Source organism: Mastomys coucha, unplaced genomic scaffold (assembly GCF_008632895.1).
Source record: "Mastomys coucha isolate ucsf_1 unplaced genomic scaffold, UCSF_Mcou_1 pScaffold15, whole genome shotgun sequence".
Taxonomy (NCBI): Eukaryota; Metazoa; Chordata; class Mammalia; order Rodentia; family Muridae; genus Mastomys; species Mastomys coucha.
Window position 1 is genome coordinate 24,013,235 of NW_022196897.1, and position 21,996 is coordinate 24,035,230.

At 45.9% G+C, this 21,996-nt stretch overlaps 2 protein-coding genes across 2 annotated transcripts in view; one reads left to right on the forward strand and one right to left on the reverse strand.

Annotated features, from left to right (window-relative positions):
* Ndufa8 (NADH:ubiquinone oxidoreductase subunit A8) overlaps positions 1-12,122 on the reverse strand; it is a 13,350-nt gene extending 1,228 nt beyond the window's left edge. Inside the window, exons 1-3 of the mRNA XM_031370034.1 lie at positions 11,901-12,122; positions 6,899-7,062; positions 1,591-1,756 (exon numbers count right to left, since the gene is read on the reverse strand). Of these exons, the coding sequence (XP_031225894.1) occupies positions 1,591-1,756; positions 6,899-7,062; positions 11,901-12,053 (483 nt within the window). The 5' untranslated portion in view covers positions 12,054-12,122. The remainder of the gene's footprint in view (positions 1-1,590; positions 1,757-6,898; positions 7,063-11,900) is intronic.
* Morn5 (MORN repeat containing 5) overlaps positions 12,093-21,996 on the forward strand; it is a 30,112-nt gene continuing 20,208 nt past the window's right edge. Inside the window, exons 1-4 of the mRNA XM_031370035.1 lie at positions 12,093-12,284; positions 15,423-15,570; positions 17,856-17,967; positions 19,700-19,831. Coding sequence (XP_031225895.1) covers positions 12,238-12,284; positions 15,423-15,570; positions 17,856-17,967; positions 19,700-19,831 — 439 coding nt within the window. The 5' untranslated portion in view covers positions 12,093-12,237. The remainder of the gene's footprint in view (positions 12,285-15,422; positions 15,571-17,855; positions 17,968-19,699; positions 19,832-21,996) is intronic.

Consider the following 21,996-nt stretch of genomic DNA (forward strand, 5'->3'; position numbering starts at 1 on the left):
GAAATCCGCCTGCCTCCGCCTCCCAAGTGCTAGGATTAAAGGCGTGCGCCACCACCGCCCGGCCAGAAGTTGTTTTTTAATTTTTGAATTTTCTGTATTTTGGGGAACAGACTCGGGGCCTTGTACATGCTAGGTAAATGCTGTCCCACTTTGCATTACCTCTAGCTCAGAAATTACCCCTCTGGAAGTTAAGGAAGCAGCAGGTCCTTATAAGTGGGCCACAGTCACTAAGCATTTTCTGGCTTTTACTCTAATGGTACCAACTTGAGCAGCCTGCATACACGAGAGACTATGTTTCTGTGTCCACAACTCTCAGGTACACAGTTACTATAACCCTTGGTGTGCATGCTACCTCCAGCACACAAGAGGCTGACTGACTGGCCAGAGCCCAAAGCCTCCAGTGCAGGTCTCTGTCTTCTGCAGATTTATTGGTTAAGTGTGTAAGTCCTATCACTTTCAACTTTGAGTTGGCCACTACTTAAAATAATTTTTTTCAGTTTAGCAAAAGAATATGTCTGAAGTAAAACAAAATGTGTCAGATTGAAAAACAAAGCCATGCTACCACTCTATTTGTGACAACTGTGCATGGGTGCTAGCCCCAAAGGGAAGGGAATAGAGATGAGCAGCCTGTATGCCTGGTGCTGTGCAGGCGCAAAGGCTCTCGGGCACTGCTCTTACAGGACGGCAAGGCCCCTCAGCCTCATTTGCAGACAGTGCTGGATGGAAGTGCGATAGTTGAGATTCCATGGGGGGCTGTAGAAGTAAGATTCAGAATGACTGTGTCTACCCAGCTTGTCCTTCCCTCCCAGCTCCACTCCCTGGCTCTAAGGAGTGGGGACCTGAGCTATCAGGCCAGTGCTGCATGCTGTGACAGAGCAACAGAGCGAGGCACTCAGCTCAGGGGAGGTGGCAGTCCCTACAGGTCTTTAAGGTCTAAAGGAAGCATTTTCCTGCCCTACACAGTTTATCCTGACAGTGAAGATAGAGCTTTGGCCTGAATTCTCCAATTTCACAAGATGAACTATCCTCAAAGGCCCGAGTAGGCTCACCCCTCCCAGAAACGTGCAGCTCAGCAAGAACTCTCCAGGAAGGCAACCAGGGTGAGGGTGGGGTGGGGCAGGCTGAGGAGAATCAACACTTAGATGCTACTGTGCTCAGGGCACAGTGACAAAGAGCACAGTGTACCGACACCAGTACAGGCAGGCCTCCACTACCACTTCAACCCATAGCACAGCTACCACCAGAACAACCACCACAGGAAAGGGTGGGCAGGCTTCTTACTCTGAGTGGGGCTTTTAAACTCTTGGTGTTTCAGGAGTCTGGCCCACCCTGACCCTACTACCCCAGTGAATTCACTGGGACCTCACTGACCTGTTATGCAACTCTACTCCCTATTAGCTAGCTAAGCCAAAGCAGATGAACAACTGTTAGGACATGCCAAGTCCTCCTTTGTCTGGCGAATGGGGACAACTCACACCCTCTCTATTCTCAGAGGAACCCCTTTCAGATCACCTTCTGCCTTTGCCATAGCCTGTCTCCTCTGTCTAACCCCCAGCCCCAGACTAAAGCAAGGCCCAGCAGAAACCTTACCTTAGACAACTCCCCGAGGTCAGGCCTCACCCAGCCCAGTTTATCCAGCACACACTGGTCAAACTTTGCCTGCTGTTGGCGGCAGTGACGAAACAGCTGCATGTTGGAATAATCGAGGCAAGTCCAATACTCTGTGAAAGGCTCCGCACAGTGACTCTTTATCTGCCTGGAAAGGAGGGCTGCAGGTTAGGGAAAGCTCTTCATCAAACAGAGATGGCCATGGGCACAGGCAAACGAGCACCCCAGGCCACGCACCGCCTTCCAGTAAGTGACTACAAATGCTGAGGCTGTGGAGGAGGGGCCCTTTCCCCTGCTGGGATGTAAACCAGTATAACCACCGTGGAAGTCAGTGCACGCGCGGTCCTCAAAAACCTAAAACCCGAACACTACCTGACCCACCTGCACACTTCCAGGCTGCACCCAAAGGACTCTATGGCAATACTGCAGAAACCAGATCATTTTTGTCTACTGCTGTTCCATTCACAAGAGCAAGGAAATGGCATCAGCCTAGATCGCCATCAACAGAATACTGGATATGAGATTGTGGTACATGTACACATGAACTTTTCACTCATTTATTTATTTATTTTTGGTTTGTCAAGAGAATCTGTGTAGCCCTGGCTGTCCTGGAACTCCCTCTGTAGACCAGGCTAGCCTTGAACTCAAGAGATCTGCCTGCCTCTCCCTCCCGAGTGTTGGGATTAAAGTTGTGTGCCACCGTGCTTGGTTTACTTAGCATTTAAGAAATAAGACAGCTGGGCGGTGGTGGTGCATGCCTTTAATCCCAGCACTTGGGAGGCAGAGGCTGGTGGATTTCTGAGTTTGAGGCCAGCCTGGTCTACAGAGGGAGTTCCAGGACAGCCAGGGCTATACAGAGAAACCCTGTCTCAAAAAAGCCAAAAGAAAGAAAGAAAAAAGAGAAATAAGACATTTGCAGGGAAGTAGAACTAGGAAGTATCATATGAAACAAGGTAGCACAGCCTGGCACAAACTGGTGTCCTGTCATATCTCATGTGAATTTTAATGCATGTATGTTTGTATGGTATCTTATTATCATAGTACAGATAGCAGGCCATAATGTATGCATACAAAGTAAAGGGCTGTAAGAGTGGATACAGACTAGGACAAGAGACCATGAGAAGGGATCAAGAGGTGTGTTGGGGTGCAAAAGGTCACATGTGACATGGACTCGTAAAGACTGACACTGGGGATGGACACACTAGGGAGGCAGGATCATAAAGGTCACATGTAACATGGACATGTAAAGGCTGACACTGGAGGTGGACACACAAGGGAGGCAGGATCATAAAGGCCAAAAGAAAAACAACAAAAACAAATTTCATTTTAAAAATGTCATAATGAAACCTAACTTTCTACATTAGCTTTGTAATTAAAAAAAAAAAAAAACAGAAAGATTTCTGAGAAACAAGTCTTTTTTTTTAACCCAGCAAAAATAAAAGATTATGGCCTAAGACACTGGCATTTTACTCAAGGGAACTCACCAGGAGTCTGTGTCTTCCTGACATCTCAGCTTAGCAAACCCAGCAAAGGAAGCTGTCAGAGCCTGGCATGCTGACAGAGGTGACAGACCCTCAGAAGCCAACACACTAACTAGCTGGAAGACACTCCTAGGACCCACACTCCAGAGCTCCGGCTTAGTTCACTACTATACTGGCCAGAAATAGAGTCCTCTCTATGCAGAAGAGCTTGGTGCTGCTAGGAAGCTGGGGTGACAGCTAGTGGTTAAAGCACTCACCACATAAGTCACAGGGCTGGGATGGCGATCAAAGTTGCCCTGGCAGCCCACTGTAGTCCCATTCTCTGAAGGAGGGGACAGGAGATCCCAAAGCAAGCTGGCCAGTGACACTAGCTAGCCATGTTGCTAAGTCAAAGAATAATAGCCCCAAAGAATAATATTCCTGATATCAACCTTAAGCTTCTGTATGAATGTGGGCACAAGTACACACACACACACACACACATACACACACACACACACACACACACACACACACATATTCACACAGGCACACAAAAAAACCACACAACTAAGGAGACTAGGTATGGGGCACAGGACTATAATCCCAGCATGCGGAAGGTGGAAGACAAGGAGTTCAAGCCTTAGCTACAGAGTGAATTTGAGGCCAGCCTGGGCTATATGAGACCCTATTCCTCCAACCCCGAGAGAGGTAGAGAGAGAAGAGAAGGAAAAATGGATGAAGCAAATGTCCTTTTCCTTTTTCATTCTGTTAAGAATTAAATAGATACAAATTTAAGGAAGAGTATTACTATTTTATGTGTCCCACCCCCAGCCCCTAGCTGAGGACCGAACCCAGGGCCTTATGCTTGCTAGACAAGCACAAAATAGTATAGTTTTATGTAAAAGCCATATTGGAGGCAGTGGAAAAAAACCTCAGAATATCTTTCTGTCAATGGACTAAAGACTGGATGTGTTTCCTGCCTTATTCTAGAACCTGAGGACCTTCTACACATGGCCCTCCTTTAAAAGGTCTCAGGCTGGGGGCTGGAGAGATGGCTCAGTGGGTAAGAGCACTGACTGCTCTTCAGAAGGTCCTGAGTTCAAATCCCAGCAACCACATGGTGGCTTACAACCACCCGTAATGAGATCTGATGCCCTCTTCTGGTGTGGCTGAAGACAGCTACAGTGTACTTATGTATAACAATAAATAAATCTTAAAAAAACAAAAACAAAAACAAAACAAAAAAAGGTCTCAGGCTGACTTTCAGAGGTCTCATAGCAAAAGCCTAGTTTCCATGCCTGACCTGCTGACACAGGAGTTTCAGTCCTAGGACTCATCAATGTAACCCAGCACCTTGTGTCACCTGCACAGCCCTCTAATAGTGGGAAGTCCTGCCTGGCCTCTGCTCACCATGCCTGCAGACCCTGATCTAATGCTTGGCTCCAGCCCCAAGGGCTTGCTCCCTTGGGGAATGGGAGCTTAGGACCAAGGGAGTTCTCATTTCCCACCTAAAACACTCCATCTTACATCTCAGGAAAATGCTTGGCCAATATTCTCTCATAAAATCATTTTTATCCCCTCAAATAAAGACATATTCAACCTTGCTAGCAATCAAATTGTCATAAATTCAAGCAGCATGAAACACCATCTCCTATTTATTAAACATTTAAATGCCATGCATACTATCAGTGCTGAGGGCAGGAGAAGTTGATTCAAACTACAAAAAAAACAAAAACAAGACAAAATAAAACAAAAAACCAGTGTCTGACCCTCCACACCTGCATTGTGGCATGTGAGATAGCTTGGCAGTTAAGAACATTTGCTTCTCTTGCCAAGGAATGGATTTGGTTCCCAGCATCCAATGGCAGCTCACAACTGTAACTCCAGTTCTAGGGGGTCCAATGACCTCTTCTGACCCCCACCCCCAGCACTAGGCATGCATGAACATGATGTACAGACATATATTCAGTCAACACACACACACACATATTTAAAAACATTTTTAATCATTAATTTTTTTAAAAAAAATATAGCAATAAAAGTTCAGAAGCCAAAACTAATGATCAAGGGCATAAACAGATACACATATACACACACTAAAAAATGTATACCAAGGAATTAATTATAGGTTAAAAAGCTAGATGTAGTGGCATACAACTTTAATCCCAGCACTTGGGAGGCAGAGGCAGGCAGATCTCTTTGAGTTCAAGGTCATCCTGATCTACATAGCAAATTCCAGGCCAGCCAGACTACCTTGGAAACCCTGCCTCATTTATTCATAAATAAATAAATAAATAAATAAATAAATAAAATAGAAATAAGAAAAGAAAGACTGGACAGTAGAGATGCACGTTCACTGTCACAAGAGTGAACATTACAGTTCCCTCTACTAGTGGATTACTACATAGTTAATAAAAATATAGTTCAAAAGAATTTGTTCAATAATTTCAAGTGAAAATCAGTTTAAAAATATGCACACTATAATTATAACCACAGACGTCTCTTTGCATGTAGACAGACAGCCCAGGCAAGAGAAGGAAGGCAGCTATTGATTGCTATTGGTTCCTCCCTCTAATGCCACTGTAGTGGCATCTGCAGGCTGTGACAGACAGCAGTCAGCCCCATTTTTTTTTTTTTTTTTTTTTTTTTTTTTTTTTTTAGTTTTTTTGAGACAGAGTTTTTCTGTGCAGCCTTGGCTGTCCTGGAACTCACTCTGTAGACCAAGCTGGCCTGGAACTCAGAAATCTGCCTGCCTCTGCCTCCCAAGTGCTGGGATTAAAGGCGTGCCACCACCTCCTGGCAGTCAGCCCCATTCTTTAGTGACATCCCCCTGCTTTTCCTTTGAGAAACAGCCTCTCCCTGTCTGGCATCTCACTGCAGGCCTGCCCAATCAGAGTACTTATCTCCCAAGGCTCAAAAGTCCATGGACCGTATAATCGGTTCCAGTGTAATTGGCTGTGTGGGGACTCTGCCTACAGTGGTGGGGCAGTGACACTCTCTCAGGGTTAGTAATGAGGCACACAGTGGCTCCTGGCCATTTAGGCTATAGTAAAGGGAAAGACTATTTAAAGTAAGGTCAACAGGGAAATGCTGAGCCATGAGACTATGTGGAGAAGAGGACAAAGGAATCACATAGTCTGCCCGCACTGAGACCCTTGAATCCTGCCCTGCCTGACACCATCACTGTTTCTGGACTGAGTCAAGTTCTGCCCTTTTTATTATAATAGAGGCTGAGTGAGGTGGTGCACACTGTAGGCCCGGCACTTGTGAGCTGAAGCAGAGCTGTGTGTTCCAGGCCTCCACAGTGAGTTCTAGGCTGGCTGAATCAAACCAAATGTTTTTTGAGACAGTATCTCCTGTAGTCCAAACTGGCTTCAAACTCCCTGTGTGGCGAGCCACGGCCGCCCTTGCCGAGCCTCTTGCCTCTACCACTTCAACACCAGGATTACAAGACCATATCACCATGCCCTGTCAACACTGTTCTACACACCTGGGCTTGTATGTAAGTGTGAGCACAGTGGCCCAACTGAAAACCAAACTCAGTGCTTTCTTAATCATCATGACTGTCCATTGTCTGTCAACGAGCTCTGAGCTGAGACAGCTGTACACAACTTTTGAAAATATCTACTGCAATACTACAGAGGACAGACACCATTTCACAGCTGAAAACTGACCTTCATGGAGGTTACTGAACTTGGTCTATCTGATTTCAAAACCTGCACACTTCTAATGCTACTTAATTGGCCAGAAGTCACTTCCTCATTTTAGAATATTTCAGGATACCTTGATGTTAACTCACACAAGCACTGCCTTCAGGTGACTCTTACCTGAAGAAGTTCAGTGCACAGCCATTGACCAGCTTGCCCTCCTTCAGGCAGCGCCTTGGGTCCTTCTCTTCCCAGCGGCACAGCATGAACTCCTTATTGGTTTTATCGCACTGAGCTCCATAGTGATGGGCGGCAGCTTTAAGCACAGCTGAGCTGACTTTCACCTGGGAAAGCAATGTGAGAGGCAGTCACACACTAAGCCTGTACACAGGGGCTCTCCTGAGACAGTGAGACATGGGTTGTCAGGATTCTTTACAACGGAGTGCTGAAGTATCAAAGCTCTCCCATGTGTCTTCATAGGCTGACAGAAACATTCCCCTTTCCTCTTAGAGATGAAGACAGAAACCCTACAGAATTTTGTTTAATACAATGTCATGTTGCTAAAGCTTCTCTCCAGGACTGAAATGAATCATACAAGGACACCTGAAACTCCGGAGGGCTAGGGAATCATAGAGTGAGGAAGGGAGAGAAAAAGGAGGAGTTCATAACCTGGCAAATTATTACTAAGTATAAGGTCCTAGAATCTGCCCGTGTTGATGCTAACTCGAGCACTGTGACCATGCCAGACTCCCTTGTTTGCTTTCCAGCACTCTGAGAAGCATCACAGAGCAGTTGTAGGTAGCTGGATCACAAGGAACTGCAGAGTTGGAGGGCCCAGCTTCCTGCTCTACAGTCTTAGCCTATGCCAAAGCCACAATGTTTCAAAAAGGACAGAGCATTCTGGTATCTGGGAGAATTAATCTTTAGTCTCACTTCTTAAATTCATTCTAGCTACTCTTGTTTCTCTTCTAACGTTTCTATCTTCCTGCTCTACTACAGCCTGCAGGCAGACACTGAAGACCAGCTCTGCCACTGGCAACCAACTTCTTAAGCCTAAAAAGGGCAGGATGGGTATTTACTGCTGGCATCTGGGCATGGGCTGTTTGATAGCCCTGTTCAGGGTGCATCTTTCTGATCTAGTATGCTTTTGCTTTAGAGTTGTTGCTGTTTTCTCCACTAGGGAATTTTCAGATTCCTGACCAATGGAGAAATGTCAACAGAGAATATTAGCAGGTTTGTTAAAACCCAGCCTGTCAGGCTACCATACTTTAATATACTACTGAACTGGACTTTTTAAAAAATGGAGAACTTTAACATGAGAAAAGCCTGTAGTCTTATTTTTATGGGTATAAGTTACTAAGAAGACAAATGTTGGGGAAAGGAGAGATCCACCCTACAGCAGTGGTTTTCAACCTTCCCAATGCTGCAACCTTTAAAACAGTTCCTCAGCATCATCTTCATCCTGAGCTGTATCTTCATTGCTACCTCATAACTGTAATTTTGCTACTGTTGTGAATTGTAACATAAAATCTGTGTTTTCTGATGGCCTTAGGTAACCCTGGGGAAAGGTCAGTCTACCCCTAAAAGGGTCTCCACCTACAGGTTGAGAACTGCTGCTCTACAGGAAGACAACTAGGTCCAAGACTGCCCACCAACACTGCACTGCTGCAGCTATCAATGCAAAGTACACTTACACAAAAGAAGTCTCCCATGAAAACTCTAACAAATTTATACCCCAAATCTGCAATTTTTTGTTTGTTTGTTTGTTTGTTTTTTGAGACAGGGTTTCTCTGTGTAGCTCTGGCTGCCCTGGAACTCACTCTGTAGACTAGGCTGGCCTCAAAACAAATTTTTGTATTTAAGTTTGATACATATTGGTTTACACTTTATTACCTACAGCCAGTTGGGAAAATAGAAAGTAGTCAACCTTTTTGTTTTGTTTCTGGCTTTTGGAAACACTCTCAAGTAGTCCAGTCTGGCTTTGAATTATGAATGTAGGTTAAGCTGGCCTCTGTTCTCAAACCTCCTGAGCTGGGGTTACAAGCATGTGGTGCAAGTCTTGCTTTACATTTTGTTTATTTTTAACTGAGTTTTCAGTGGTTTAGAACACTGGCTGCTCTTCCAGAGGATCTGAGTGCAAATTCTCAGCACCCACATGGTGGCTCACAACCGTCTGGAACTCCAGTTCCATGGGGTCTGATACCTTCTTCCGCTCACATGGGAACCAGGCATAACTGTGGGCACTCACATACTCATACACATAAAATAAATAAATCTAAAAAACTTTTAAAAATAAAAAAACTGAGCACCATTTTACTTGTTTGCCAAAGGCCTCAAAATAGCCTTAGGTGGCTGATCTGGCTACTCAAACTCTCACGCCGGCAGCCCTCCAAGCTTGCGACATTCATTGCTTTATTTCCCTACATAAATGGCAGTCTTACAAAAATGAAGGTATATTCATGCTGTCACAGGGAAACAAAGATGATACACAATCACCGAGCCAAGTCCTAAACAGCAAATAGACAGATGCACTTGAGACATGCCAGCCAACCGTCAGAACTGTGGCTCTCACCAGGATTCTGGCATAATATCACCATCACCGAGAGAGCAGAGAACCTGAGATGTAACTGTGTTCCTTCACCTGCTTCTTCATAACTGATGAAGTCCAACAGCATCCAGTCTCCAGAACACAGAACTTGAGCATCCTTCCTCATTAGCTCTTACACAGCTGCTCTGCAGCTTCCACAGTCAGCAAGTGTGCCGATGAGCCAGACAGATCCAGTACTGCCCTTGCTCCCAAAAACCACTTCTCATAGTACTTAGCTTATGGCAGGCCTGTTGTCTTATTTATGTAAAATGGGGCATGATGTACTTACTTCATAGGACCTTGTGAGGATCCAATGAATTCATCTGTGAAACATGCTAAGGATGTGCCTGACGCATAAAATGTGCACCAATACTGGCTGTTGATTAGTTTTTACTCTAAATTAGCAACACACCCAAGGAACTTTTAACCCAAAGTTTCTAGATGTTTTTTCCATGGGGATGTGACGTGATGCCTTGGTCAATGAAGTCCACAGTGGATTTTCCTGCTCCCCAAAGCAGCTGCTGCTCTTGGCCTCCCTGGGTCTGTGTCAGGCTGCAAACCCTGATTCTTCAGCTTTTTTACCTCTGTTCGTATAGTCCACTGCAAGCAGGACTCACTCCAGCTGCAGGTACTTATTTTCTGACCCTGTAAAGCACAGCTGAGAGTTGCCAGGGTTACTTTGTAATGGCCACTGAAGCTAGTCTTCCTGTTTTACTTGCTGTTAACCTAGTCTCTGTAAAGCTGCAGAAGTGACCCTTCTAAATGACAATTCTTATTTCACGGTGTTGTTATGATGAACTAGAAACCAGCCCCCAGAAGGAGTCATGCATAGCCGCAGAGTAAAACCTGAGCTTCCTATTTGCTGTTCCAAGCTTTCTGAGCCCAGACTATCTTCCCACCCTTCTCACCAGACTTCACAGAGGGGCCTGTGCTGCTCTCTCGATGCAACTCAACTCACTACTTTCAGGGTCCACTTTCAGGCCCCTGACTCCCCCACAACTTTATCTTTGTTCACTTCCTACTTCCACTTAGCTTTTCCCTCCATCTCCAAACGCCAGCCTTCAAATGCCATGTTCTACATTAAGCCTAATGTGGTTTCTCTACCCCTCTTATATTCTCATAGAGAACTGCACAGCCAGAGTCATCTCACCTTTAGCAAAACCCCTTGTCTACAAGTGCTAAAAGCTACTCAAAGTGACCAAGCCAAAGAAAGGCCTAGACATCAGATCCAACATCAAATCTACTTCCCCGTCTTTCATAGTATTTATCATGTGTTTTAACTTTTATTATACTCTGGTTATTTACATAGTTATACATACCAATTGTGCAAACCTTAAAGACAAATTTATTAGAATGCTTTTGCATGAAAACATTTGCTGAACCAAATTAAAAATCTAACAAAATGCGTCAACTCATGTTTGACAGTTTCATGGTGGGATAAGAATAAAAGACTGGCTGATGGGAAAACCCCTCCTCTCACCTCCAAGTCACTTTCAGATAAAGCCCATGAGTATAGCTAACAATTTTGTCATCTGAGGAAAATTCAAGGTTGCCATGCTCACAGGTTTGTGAGGGCCTACATGAAGTAGTATGGGAGAACATTTAACACAGTGCCTGCTGTGTGACTCCTGGCATATATTAGTCTTGCCAGTTGGTTTTTTTTCTACTAGTCCTGCCATGACAACACATCCATCCTTTCCCTCCATCTCACAGGATAAAGTCCAGACTGCTCCAGTCTTGTCAGTGACTTCTCCAGAAGCTCAGCACTGCTAATCTAACAGCAGGCTGAAATCAGATAGCTCTCAGCTTCCTCAACAACATGGTTCTATATGTCCTTGCTCGCTCTGTTGCACTTTGGCTCAAAGTTTTAACAGCCTAGTTTCAGAACAGATCTGGGTTCCTGTTACAAGTCTTCCATACACTGTCTATGTGACCTTGGGCAAATCACTTCTACTCTTGGAGCCTACTTCTGGTCTACAAGGGAAGACCAGTTACACCCTCCCTTACTGTGTGTTCCAAGTAATTACTAGCCTGGCCTTTAGAAATGGAGTGATCATGTTTGCAATAGTTACAATAGCACACCACTTTTATTTACTTCAATTTTCACAGCGCAACGCACTGTGCTACACAGTCTATCTGTCTCCTTATAAAACTATAAACTATAAAAGCTGGCCACTGTCTCTTACTTTCCATTGCATGTGCACATAACAAATATCTAAATGTGTCTCGAAGAAGTAAATGCTTTAATTGTGTCCCATTACCAACACGCCCTGGCCCATGTCAGATTCATTGTCCAACACGCACTGTGTGCTGCCGCGGCTCCCAGGCCTGCTCTGCACCGAGATTTTGACAGACTTGGAAGGTGAGCACCTGGGAGGCAGACTCGCCTCACGGGGAGGGAGAGCAAGGGGCTAGGTGATACTAATGGAGAGTATCACTCGATTCACAAGAGGAGAGGCCGGTCACGGTGCGCACAGGACTGTCTGGAGCCAAGGCGGGATGTGACCGTGCAGTTCGCAGAGGCCGGAACCGAGCCTGGGCCCGCCTGAAAGCTGCAGTCCCAGGCTTCCCGCCTGCCCTCAGGGAGAGCCTCACCTCCTCCACTTTCAGCTCTTCCAGAGTTGGCAGCTCCACTATCCCCGGCATGACGGCGGCAGCCGCGACCCCGACCAGGTGCCCTCGGCCGTGTCGCCCGTCTCCTTCAAGTCCCCTTTGGGCTTCCAAGTCTGCCCAGTACCATCTGCGCATGCGTCTCCATCGACGCGCAAGCGCACTGTTGTAGGGCCGCTGGAAGAGACGAAGCGTTCGCCATTCCAGGAAGCCTAGCGGCACCGCGGGGCGGGGCTTCGTCTGGTCTCCGCCCACATCTCCTGGTTGTCATAGTGACGCCGAGACCGCTGAAGTTGGTGTCTGTTAGACCCTAGCTGCTAACATGCAGTACACCGGGAGCCAATATATCGGGGAATATGTAAACGGGAGGTAAGCCCCCACTCGTCCATGCTTCCATTCTCTCAGGCTAGTGAAAGACAACTGTCTTTAGTCTCTGCCAAGGACCCTCTGCCAAGCGCTTTCAAAAACTTGTTCAACTAACGTGTTCAAGCACAGATACCTAATAAGTCGCACAGATAGAATTAATTCATTCGTGTGTGTGTGTGTGTGTGTGTGTGTCTGTCTGTCTGTCTGTGTGCGCGCGCGCATGCATATTCCCTGCACCCATATGACAGCTCACGACCATCTGTAACCAAAGTTCCTCTTGTGGCTTCTGTGGGCACCAGGCATGCACATAGTACACATTACATACATGGGAGCAAAACATATACTTTAAAAAAATAAATGTCTTAAAAAATTATGCAGACAAGGAAAACTAGAAAATGCTATTCGGCAAATGCTGATTGTTCTTCGTGTCCAGATCTTGAATTAGACCGTGGTCAGAATTCCTTGCAAACATAGTGGGACAGGTAAGTGTAACACAGTTATGACAAGTAACCAAGGTTGGCCCTGTGGTAAAGAGAGGCAGAGCACATGTGAGGTGGTCACTTTGCCTTGCCAGCAGCTCTGAATGAAGAAAGCAGAGTATTTTTTAGAGCTGGAGAGGCTGATGCTGGGGGTGGGGGGAAGTAATGGACAGATAAGTAATAGTTGTTTGGGCTATAAAGCACTTCATGGGGCTGTTGAGATGAAGGAGGGTCTGTGTGCACAGGCTAGAGGAGCTGCAGGGTGTTTTGAGGAAGCAGGAGTAGTGGTCTAGCCAAGCACAGGGACAGATTCCTAGAGAAAGTAGTAGTAATATATATGGGATGCTGTCCAAATCTTCGATCAGCTTCACAAGGGAGATGGTATTGCCTCAACGTCAAGGGTAAAGGATGAGAGGGAGCCTTAGAGGACACAAGACCCTTGTCTAACCCTTCAGGAAGTGGCAAAAATGCTTGGGTGTGAATGCCATGACCGTGAGTCAGTTCAGGCTGCTCTTGCACATAAATGGTGGAACTTAACAAAATGACATGCTCACTGTTAGGAACACACAGCTAAGAAGTGAGGGAGTGGAAAATTTCTACCCAGCTTTGTGTCTAAACCATATTATTTCTTCCCACAAGACAAAAGTTCCTACAGCAAAAGGTTTGTCAGGTGAAGGTGAAGGATTAGGCTTGGCTCAGAAACTGGAGAGCCCACACACATCTCTAGAGTGGGCTGTGCTTCTTAATTTTTGTTTTGATTTTAGAGATAGGTTTTCTCTGTGTAAGAGCCCTGGCTATCCTGGAACTCAGAGATCCACCTGCCTCTGCCTCCAAGCCCTCTGGGATTAAAGGTGTGTGCCACGACTACCCACTGACTGTCCTTCATATGTAGAATAAATTAAAACGTAATCTTTGGTTTATGTAGACTCCCCATTGATGGTGGGAATATAAAATTGGACAAGTGCTTTGGAAAAGCTTGGCAGTTTCTTAAAAAGTAAGACAGCCATTTTATTCCTAGTTATTAACCTGATAAATGAAAAATCTATGCCCACAAAGAGGTTGTGTTTGTGAGTACTCCTATCAACTTTATATAATGGAAAATGTAATAACTGGAAACTAGAATCAACCAAGATGTTCACCAACATGTGAGTGGACAAACAAATGTGGTATATCCATTCACTGGAATAGTACACAGCAAGGAAAATGTCACATGACAGTAGCATGAGTAGATCTTAAAAGAATTATATTGAATGAAAGGAATCAGAAGTGTCCAGCAAAAAAAGGAATATGTTATTCTATGATACTTTTTATATTAAATTATGGGAAATATAAATCAATTCAAACAAACAAGAAAGATTAAAGAGAGAGTAAGCATAAACTGTGGTGGATATATTAATCATATTGACTATGATAATGGTTTCCAGGATATGTGTCAAAATGTACAAAGTGTACACTTTAAGTATGTGTATCATTTTGCATGTCAACTATGCTTCAAAAATAAAGCTTTTTTAGCCAAACATTAAAATCCATGATTTGCTTGTACCCTATCTAAATATAAAAATGGAAAACATGGTATAATAGCTTATACCTATCATCCCAGCATTTGAGAGGCTGAGGCAGGAGGACTGTCACAGGCTCAAGGCCAGTCTGGACTACGTGAGTTCCAGGTCAGCATGGGCTAGAGAATGAGTCCCTGTCTCTCTATATTTTGAAGCACTGCACAGTTGAGTTCAATCAGGACACAGGGAATGAAGAAAGACCTCCCACATTTTATAGCAGCCACTACTATGCATCATCCCCCCACCACACACACACACACACACACACACACACAGTGATTCCCATTTGCCAAATGAGAAAACATAAGGCGCAGAGAGATTTGTGTAGTGTGCCCAAACTAACATTTGACAGAACAAGGAATTTTGAAAAATCTGACCAGTGTAACTTAATTGGCAAGGGTGGGCTGGTCATAACAGACTCAGGAGACACAGAATCGGCTGCCTGGGCTGCTGGTCTTTTCACAGTATTAACTTTGTAGCTTTGATGCTAGTGAGGATGTATTTCAGTGGACAGTATAAACTCTGGTACAGTCTTCAGGGAAGGGAGGATGACAGACCAAAAGTTGTCCCAACCTTTTTAAAAAATACATATATATATATATATATATATATATATATATAATTTATTTATTTGATATACATGATGAGTATACTGTAGCTGTCTTCAGACATCAGAAGGGGACATCCAATCCCATTACAGATGACTGTGAGCCACCATGTGGTTTCTGGGAATTGAACTCAGGATCTGTGGAAGAGTAGTTGGTGCTCTTAACCACTGAGCCATCTCTCCAGCCCCAGGTTTCCCATCTTAAACAACATCTTTTTGGGTTTTTTTTTTTTTTTTTTTTTTTTTGAGACAGGGTTTCTCTGTATAGCTCTGGCTGTCCTGGAACTCACTCTGTAGACCAGGCTGGCTGCAAACTCAGAAATCTGCCTGCCTCTGCCTCCCAAGTGCTGGGATTTTGAGATTTTGATGAAAAGAAAGCACCACAAAAGCTCTGACAGAATATCGAAGAGCGATGCATCTGAGGATAGAGCAAGTGAACATCTGTCTCTGGCCCCAGCTGCCATGTAGAGCTCAGTGACTTCTCACGTTCTTACAGGATGGAGGGCGATGCTGAGTACATTCTCCCTACTGACACAAGATACGTTGGGGAGATGAAGGACGGCATGTTCGACGGAGAAGGAACCCTGTTCTTCCCCAGTGGGAGCCGATTTGACGCCACCTGGAAGAAGGGATTGGTGGTGAAGGTGACAAGCTGGGACTTGAGGGAGGTCCCCAGGCAGGAAGAACCCCTGCTGTAGTCCCTTCCCCTCCTTGCCTGACTCTCACCTTCTCCCACTTCTCATTCTGCCCAATCGTTGGCCAATGACTCTATGTCTCTCAAATTCATGCTCCTCATTCTTTTTGTTTTGTTTTGTTTTGTGTTGGGTTTTTTGTTTGTTTGTTTGTTTTGTTTTGTTTTGTTTTGTTTTGTTGGCTTTTTGAGACAGGGTTTCTCTCTGTAGTCCTGGCTGTCCTGGAACTCACTCTATAGACCAGGATGGCCTAGAACTCTGAAATCTACCTGCCTCTGCCTCCCAAGTGCTGGGATTAAAGGCATGCGCCACCACTGCCTGGCTTATGCTCCTCATTCTTAAAGTAGGGACAGTCATCTTGGCTCCCTAGTGCTGCCATGATGGGTTACCCCCACCCCAAATTACCATCTTAAATCGGCCTCCATTCACCATCTTATGGTTCTGGAGACTAGAAGTCTAAACAGGGCCAGCAGGCAGACCCCAGACAGAGAATCTGCCTCCTCACATTTTTTTTTCTAACTCCTATATACCTTGGCTCAAGACCAGGAATCACTCCAATCTCTACTTACAGCACCAAGTTGCTTCTCCTCCTCCCTACTCCTGCCATATTGTCCTCTCTTCTGTCTACCTTTCTCCTGTAAGGGCCCTCACGTTGGATGATTCTAGGAAAGTTCTTTTTTTCTTTCTTTCTTTCTTTCTTTCTTTCTTTCTTTTTTTTTTTTTTTTTTTTTTTTTTTTTTTTTTTTTTTTTTTTTTTTTTTTTTGAGTTATACAAAGTAACACATTCACAAGTTCCAGCAGATGTGGTCACCTTTTGAGGGTAGGGTGAGATGGCATAACTCAGCCTACCACAATGGTTCTGAGGGCAAATCAGGGGAAAGCTGTGTTCTCAGCCATTTCCTAGCACACAGTAGCTACTCAGAAGTGTCAGTTGTTACTATCGCCACCTCTGTTGGATCATCTGACCCAAAGGTTATGACCATGAAGCTCATTATGAGCCATGAGTAGAACTTGGGGTCAGTGGAACCCCCTGACTTACTCTCAGAAATGCCTCTGGGTATGAAACTATGGTTTTTTCTATGGGAAATGATCTGTACTCTCATGAGTCTCCCTGAGAATGTGCTGGGCCTGACTCATGACCTAAAAAAAGGTTAAGAGATGCTTCTTTTACAGCTTGGGGAATCGAAGTCTCAGGAAAGGGATGTGACTTACCCAAGGTCACACAGTGAACAAATAGTACTGTGGGAATTTCCACCCATGTTTCCTGATGCCTTGGCTGGTACAGTTCTCATATCCTGAGGCTCCTTTGGCATTGAAGCAACAAGAACAGAATGCAGACATCTGAACAACAGGCCATGGCTCTAACCTTTCTAGCTACGATAAAAAGAGGAAAACAACAACCTGTATAAGTGCTCCTTCTGTGTGTGCTAGAGTGCTCAGGAAAGGGCACCAACAGATATATGGAAAGAGATGATGAGAGTTTGTCTCATGAGATAATGAAAGCTGGACCACAGTCTATCCTCTGCAAGGAGGAGGCCTTCTTGTCCAAACTGAAAGGTTGAGACCCTAGAGAAGAGGTGGGGTGAGCCCCAGGCAGAGGCTAGGTATACTGATGTCCAAGGCCAGAAGGAAACGGGTATCCCAGCACAGCTGAGAGCACAGTGGTCCTTTGCCCCATGTTCTGCTCAGGCTCTTAGCAGATCAGACAGTGCCCATGTGCATGGGTGAGAGTGGTCTCTGTACTCAGACTGGCCCAAATGCTAATCTCTTTGGGAAACACCACACACACACACACACACACACACACACACACACACACACCTCCCAGCTAAGCTTAGCATGTACCTATCTCACCAAATTCCCAGCTACCCATTTTAGAAGGACACTGTCACCATCCTAATTCTATACATGGAAAAACCCAAGAGCCAAGAGAGTAGGTCGCCTACCCAGCTCTCAGGTAGCACACCTACACAGAGAAGGAGAGCAAGGGTGTTAGAGATGAGTACCTGGTCCCCGCTGAACCTTCCCTATGCAGAGTGGCCGGCCATGCAGAATCGCCACTCAAGCACAAAGTCCAGTGCTGTGTCTCTAAGTCTCCTAATCCACATAACTAAGACCATGGTGACAACTGTCACTTCTTTCCTGTTGACAGCGAGAAGTCAGCTATTCCCTTGGTAACAAGCAAAAAGACTTTGGCTCTGACTTCCTCTGGTGCCCATGTGCTTCTTTTCTCCCAGGGCAAGTATACCTTCAATGATGGGCTACAGTATGAGGACAAACACTGGCATTACTGTGACAGCTATGACCGGAGGTTCTACACAGAGATCTGCTATGGCCTGAAGCCCTCAGGTAGCATACCTACACAGAATGGGAAAGCAATGGTGTTAGAGATGAGTACCTGGTCCCTGCTGAACCGTCTCAAGGAGAAGATGGATGCATAGACCCAGGAGAGCCACAGAAGCCAGTCATCACACCTCAGGCCTGCTAGCTGGTCAGGATAATAAGACCAAGGGACTCTGTCTCTCTGTGCCTTCCCCACCTAAATCATGATAGTAGTGTTTTCTGCCTTAGGAGTCTATCAGCAATAAGAAAGTTTGCATCTACAACAGTGTTTTGCATGGATATCAGGTGCATGTCACATGACAAATGTCATGCTAAACATATGTAAGCATTATAGCAAGAGAGAGTGGAAAAGGAGGAGGGAGACTGGTAGAACTGCCCTCTGTGGGCAGGGTGCTAGCTAGCTGAGGCTCCCTCTAGTCCCTGTCTTGTCTCTTTTGATTGTTCAGAGTGCCCTTTCTGGTCACTCTCCCCTGCCGTGCATCACAGAGTAGGAAACTGAGATAGTTAAAGGGTAACCTTGACTCCTCCATGCATCTCTAAGATGGCAACTGGCTGGAAGTCTGAGCCACAGAGTAGCTTCAAAGCCATTGGCATAGAAAGACATTCAGTAATCATTGCCAATACACATGTGGTTTGGCTAGAGTCAGGGTCAAGTATATAATTAGAAAACTTTGGGGCATTTGCTCTTGCAGGATGCAGACCTGTAAGCACAGCATTGGGGTGGGGGTGGGGGTGCGCATTCTGCTTGCTGCTCAGAGAAAGGGAAATTTGGGACTTAAAATGAAAAAGAACAACAAAAACAACAACAAAAAAGCCAGGCAGTGGTAACACACTCCTTTAATCCCAGCACTTGGGAGGCAGAGACAGGAAGATTTCTGAATTTGAGGCCAGCCTGGTCTACAGAGTAAGTTCCAGGACAGCCAGGGCTATATAGAGAAGTCGTGTCTCAAAAAACCAAAAAAAGAAAGAAAGAGAACAGAAAAAGTAGAAATCCTAGCATCTCCCCCCTTTACTCCACCCATTACATTACAAGACTTGAAATGTCTGTCTGCTTTTCTTTCCCTCCCAGTGTCCTGCACCCCACTTAGGAATCAGGCTCAGACCCACTCCTTCCTTGCTGTGTCACTTAGCACCCGGGTCTCAGAGCCAGGCTCCTTCCTAGCTAGCTGACATTGAGCCTGTTACCCAGCCTCTGATATGAGCTCTCTTCTCTGTAAGGTGAGCTGCTCTGGGGATTAACTGAGACAGGAGGAGCCAGATGGCTATCACACAATAGAAAAGTGAATGGTACCAGTGTGGCATCTGGGAGAAAGTCCAGATGTAGGGCTCTCCCTACCCTTTCCTAGAGCCCTCCCTCAGCTAGGTTCTGCTCCCAGGTTTCCTGAGTGTGGCCAAGGGTTCACACTTGTGGCCTTTGCCCACATGTTGGGCACCCCTCTCTTAAATCTACTCTCACCCTCAGGGTTTCTCTGACATCAGAACTTCATTGTGGTGGCCCAAGAAATGGATGAGGGTGAGGTCAGAGAAGGCAGGGATCCAGCTCCCAAGGCCCTGTGCACAGCTGCTTTGCAAAAGCTCCCTGGAACCCATTCCTGCTGACTTTGCCCCTGGCCCTGTAAAAGGAGCATTTGGTTCCACAGTGGTGCCAGCCACATGAACATCAGCTAGCAGTGATGTATGAGCAATAGTTTGCAAGTGGCCTTGCTGATGTACCAATTGTCTTTTGTACCTCCTTAAGGTATCTCTCAGCTCACCAACATGGACCCACCCAGAAAAATTCCCCTGGGCCACTATGACTGTGGAGATGGCTTCTATAACCCCATGACCAGGGTCATCAAGGATTACTGGAACCACTTTCTGAGAAATGCGGGTAGGTGTGTGTGCTGACACCTCAGACACTCTTTATCTTTACCGGCAGGGATGGCTGCACAAGTGTGTGCACATGCCTGTGCATCTAAGAAAGACACAAGTGTGGGCTATCTGATGTCTCCTAGAATTCAAGGCTGGTAAGCCTTGTATGGCCACAGAGTAAGAGCAAAGGCATTTGTGGCTTCACTGTGATAGCACTGGAGTGTATTGCTGAGAGATTAAAGAACGTTCTTTGGTATCCATCCCCTCATCTAGCATTAGTTGATTCCTATTGTATTCTAGACGCCATGCTTGGTGCTTGGTACAGCAAAGAGAAGCTAGACCCTGGCCCCTTCCTGCTGCAGCTGATGTCTGATGGGTAACAGAAAGGACTGCAAATAGCTGATAGCATCCTGAAGCAGGCCATCAAAGAAAGTCATGGCCCTGGAAGTGAAGGGTCAGGACACCATGAAGGGGTGGCTTACAGTCCCAAGTCCAAAACCAAGGCGTCAGAGGTTTTGAGGACATAGCATCTTAGGTTGCACCTAGCAATTAGCCTTGGACATGAGGAGAAAGCTTGTCAGATGGAGGGGGAAGCACAGGCCTGGCCAGAGAAGAGCAGTTTCCTGAAGTCCCAGGAAGGCTGGCTGCCCCCAGCTAGCTGGCAGATGCAGAAGTTCATTTTAGTGAGACATCCCAAGGCTAATCAGACTTCACAGTGACCTGACTCCCAGGAGACAATGGACAAGAATGTGGGTGTTCCTATAATGCATGGGTCACAGTTGTTGATCTGGTGTCATTGATCCATCAAGGTAACAACAGCTATAGACCTTCTCAGAGATGTGTACATGTACAGTCACTTGCATGTACAATCACACACACACACACACACACACACACACACACACACACACACACACGGGGGGGGGTGTCAGAGAGAAAGAAAGAACACACACAGATTGACAGAGAGACAGAAAGAATATACACACACAAAGTGAAGACAGAATACACACAGAGAAAGAGAGAGTGACAGACAGACAGAACAAACACACGGAGAAAGTAACAGACAGACAGACAGAAACAGAGACAGAGCAAGAATGAGACCAGCGTATGCTCTTAAGGAATTTGCTGTTCCTGTGGAGAAGCCTCTCTGTGGTGAGGAAGTACCAAGTTGAGCAAGGCTTGCACAGTGGATAGCATCTCCTTCCGTCTGATACTTCAGTGAGTATGCCATCAGAGTGTTGTCTGGAGGGCTGCCATGAGAGCTGAGGAACTATGTGGTGATCCCAAGGCTTGGATCCAGAACTTGTCTGAAAGGAACATGCTGAATATTTAGATCCGGGGGGCTCAGGCCTGCATCTCTGCCATGAAGCTGTGGACTCTGTGCCTCAGGACCAGGTGAGCTTCAGAGAGCCACCTCAGCCAGTGCTAAGCAGAGCAATTTCCCACAGGGTCTATCATATGCCCCTCCCACATTTATTTCAGCCCTAGATAAATAAACATTTATGGTACCATTTGCTTCATGACCATCAGGTCCATGTGAGAAGGGACTCTGTCTTCTCCACTTGTATCAGTCAGGACTGGTCAAGAAAATCAGAAGTGCCTGTCAGGAGCAGAGCTAATTGGCTAGCACTGAGAAAGCACCAAGAGGGACAACAGAGAAAGTCACACGTGAAGCAGCTCCACCTCCAGGCCTAGGGCCAAGGGCAGCAGCAGTGGGGTCACAAGAAGTGAGTGGAAGCAGTAAGGAGCTGCAGTGCAGGGCTGAGAAGGGGGCACTGCCAGGCTGCCCAGTGGGGTCTCGGAGGAGTGTAATGATGCTGTATCTGGAAGTGTAGAACAAAATGCACTGGAGGTAAAATGCCACCGCTAAGCAACACTAGTGTGAAGGGCAAACAAAACAGAAAGCACATTGCGCCTGATTTGCCAGTCCGTGCCAGGGGTTGTTGCACCTCCCCACCCCAACCCTACACAGAGCAGAGCTGAACAACAGAAGCTCCTGCCTGGCCCAGTCCCCTTCACAATGCTCTAAGCAGGTGAGTTCTTCTACAGATGTCAGAACTTCCCCCAAAAAGGTGTCCTCTGTGTCCCAGTTCTGAGCCTCAGCCTCAAACTCAAGGCTCTCAACAAGCTGAACTGTCCTTTCTACAAATACAAAACTACTGCCACCTCCTCCTAACAGGAGAG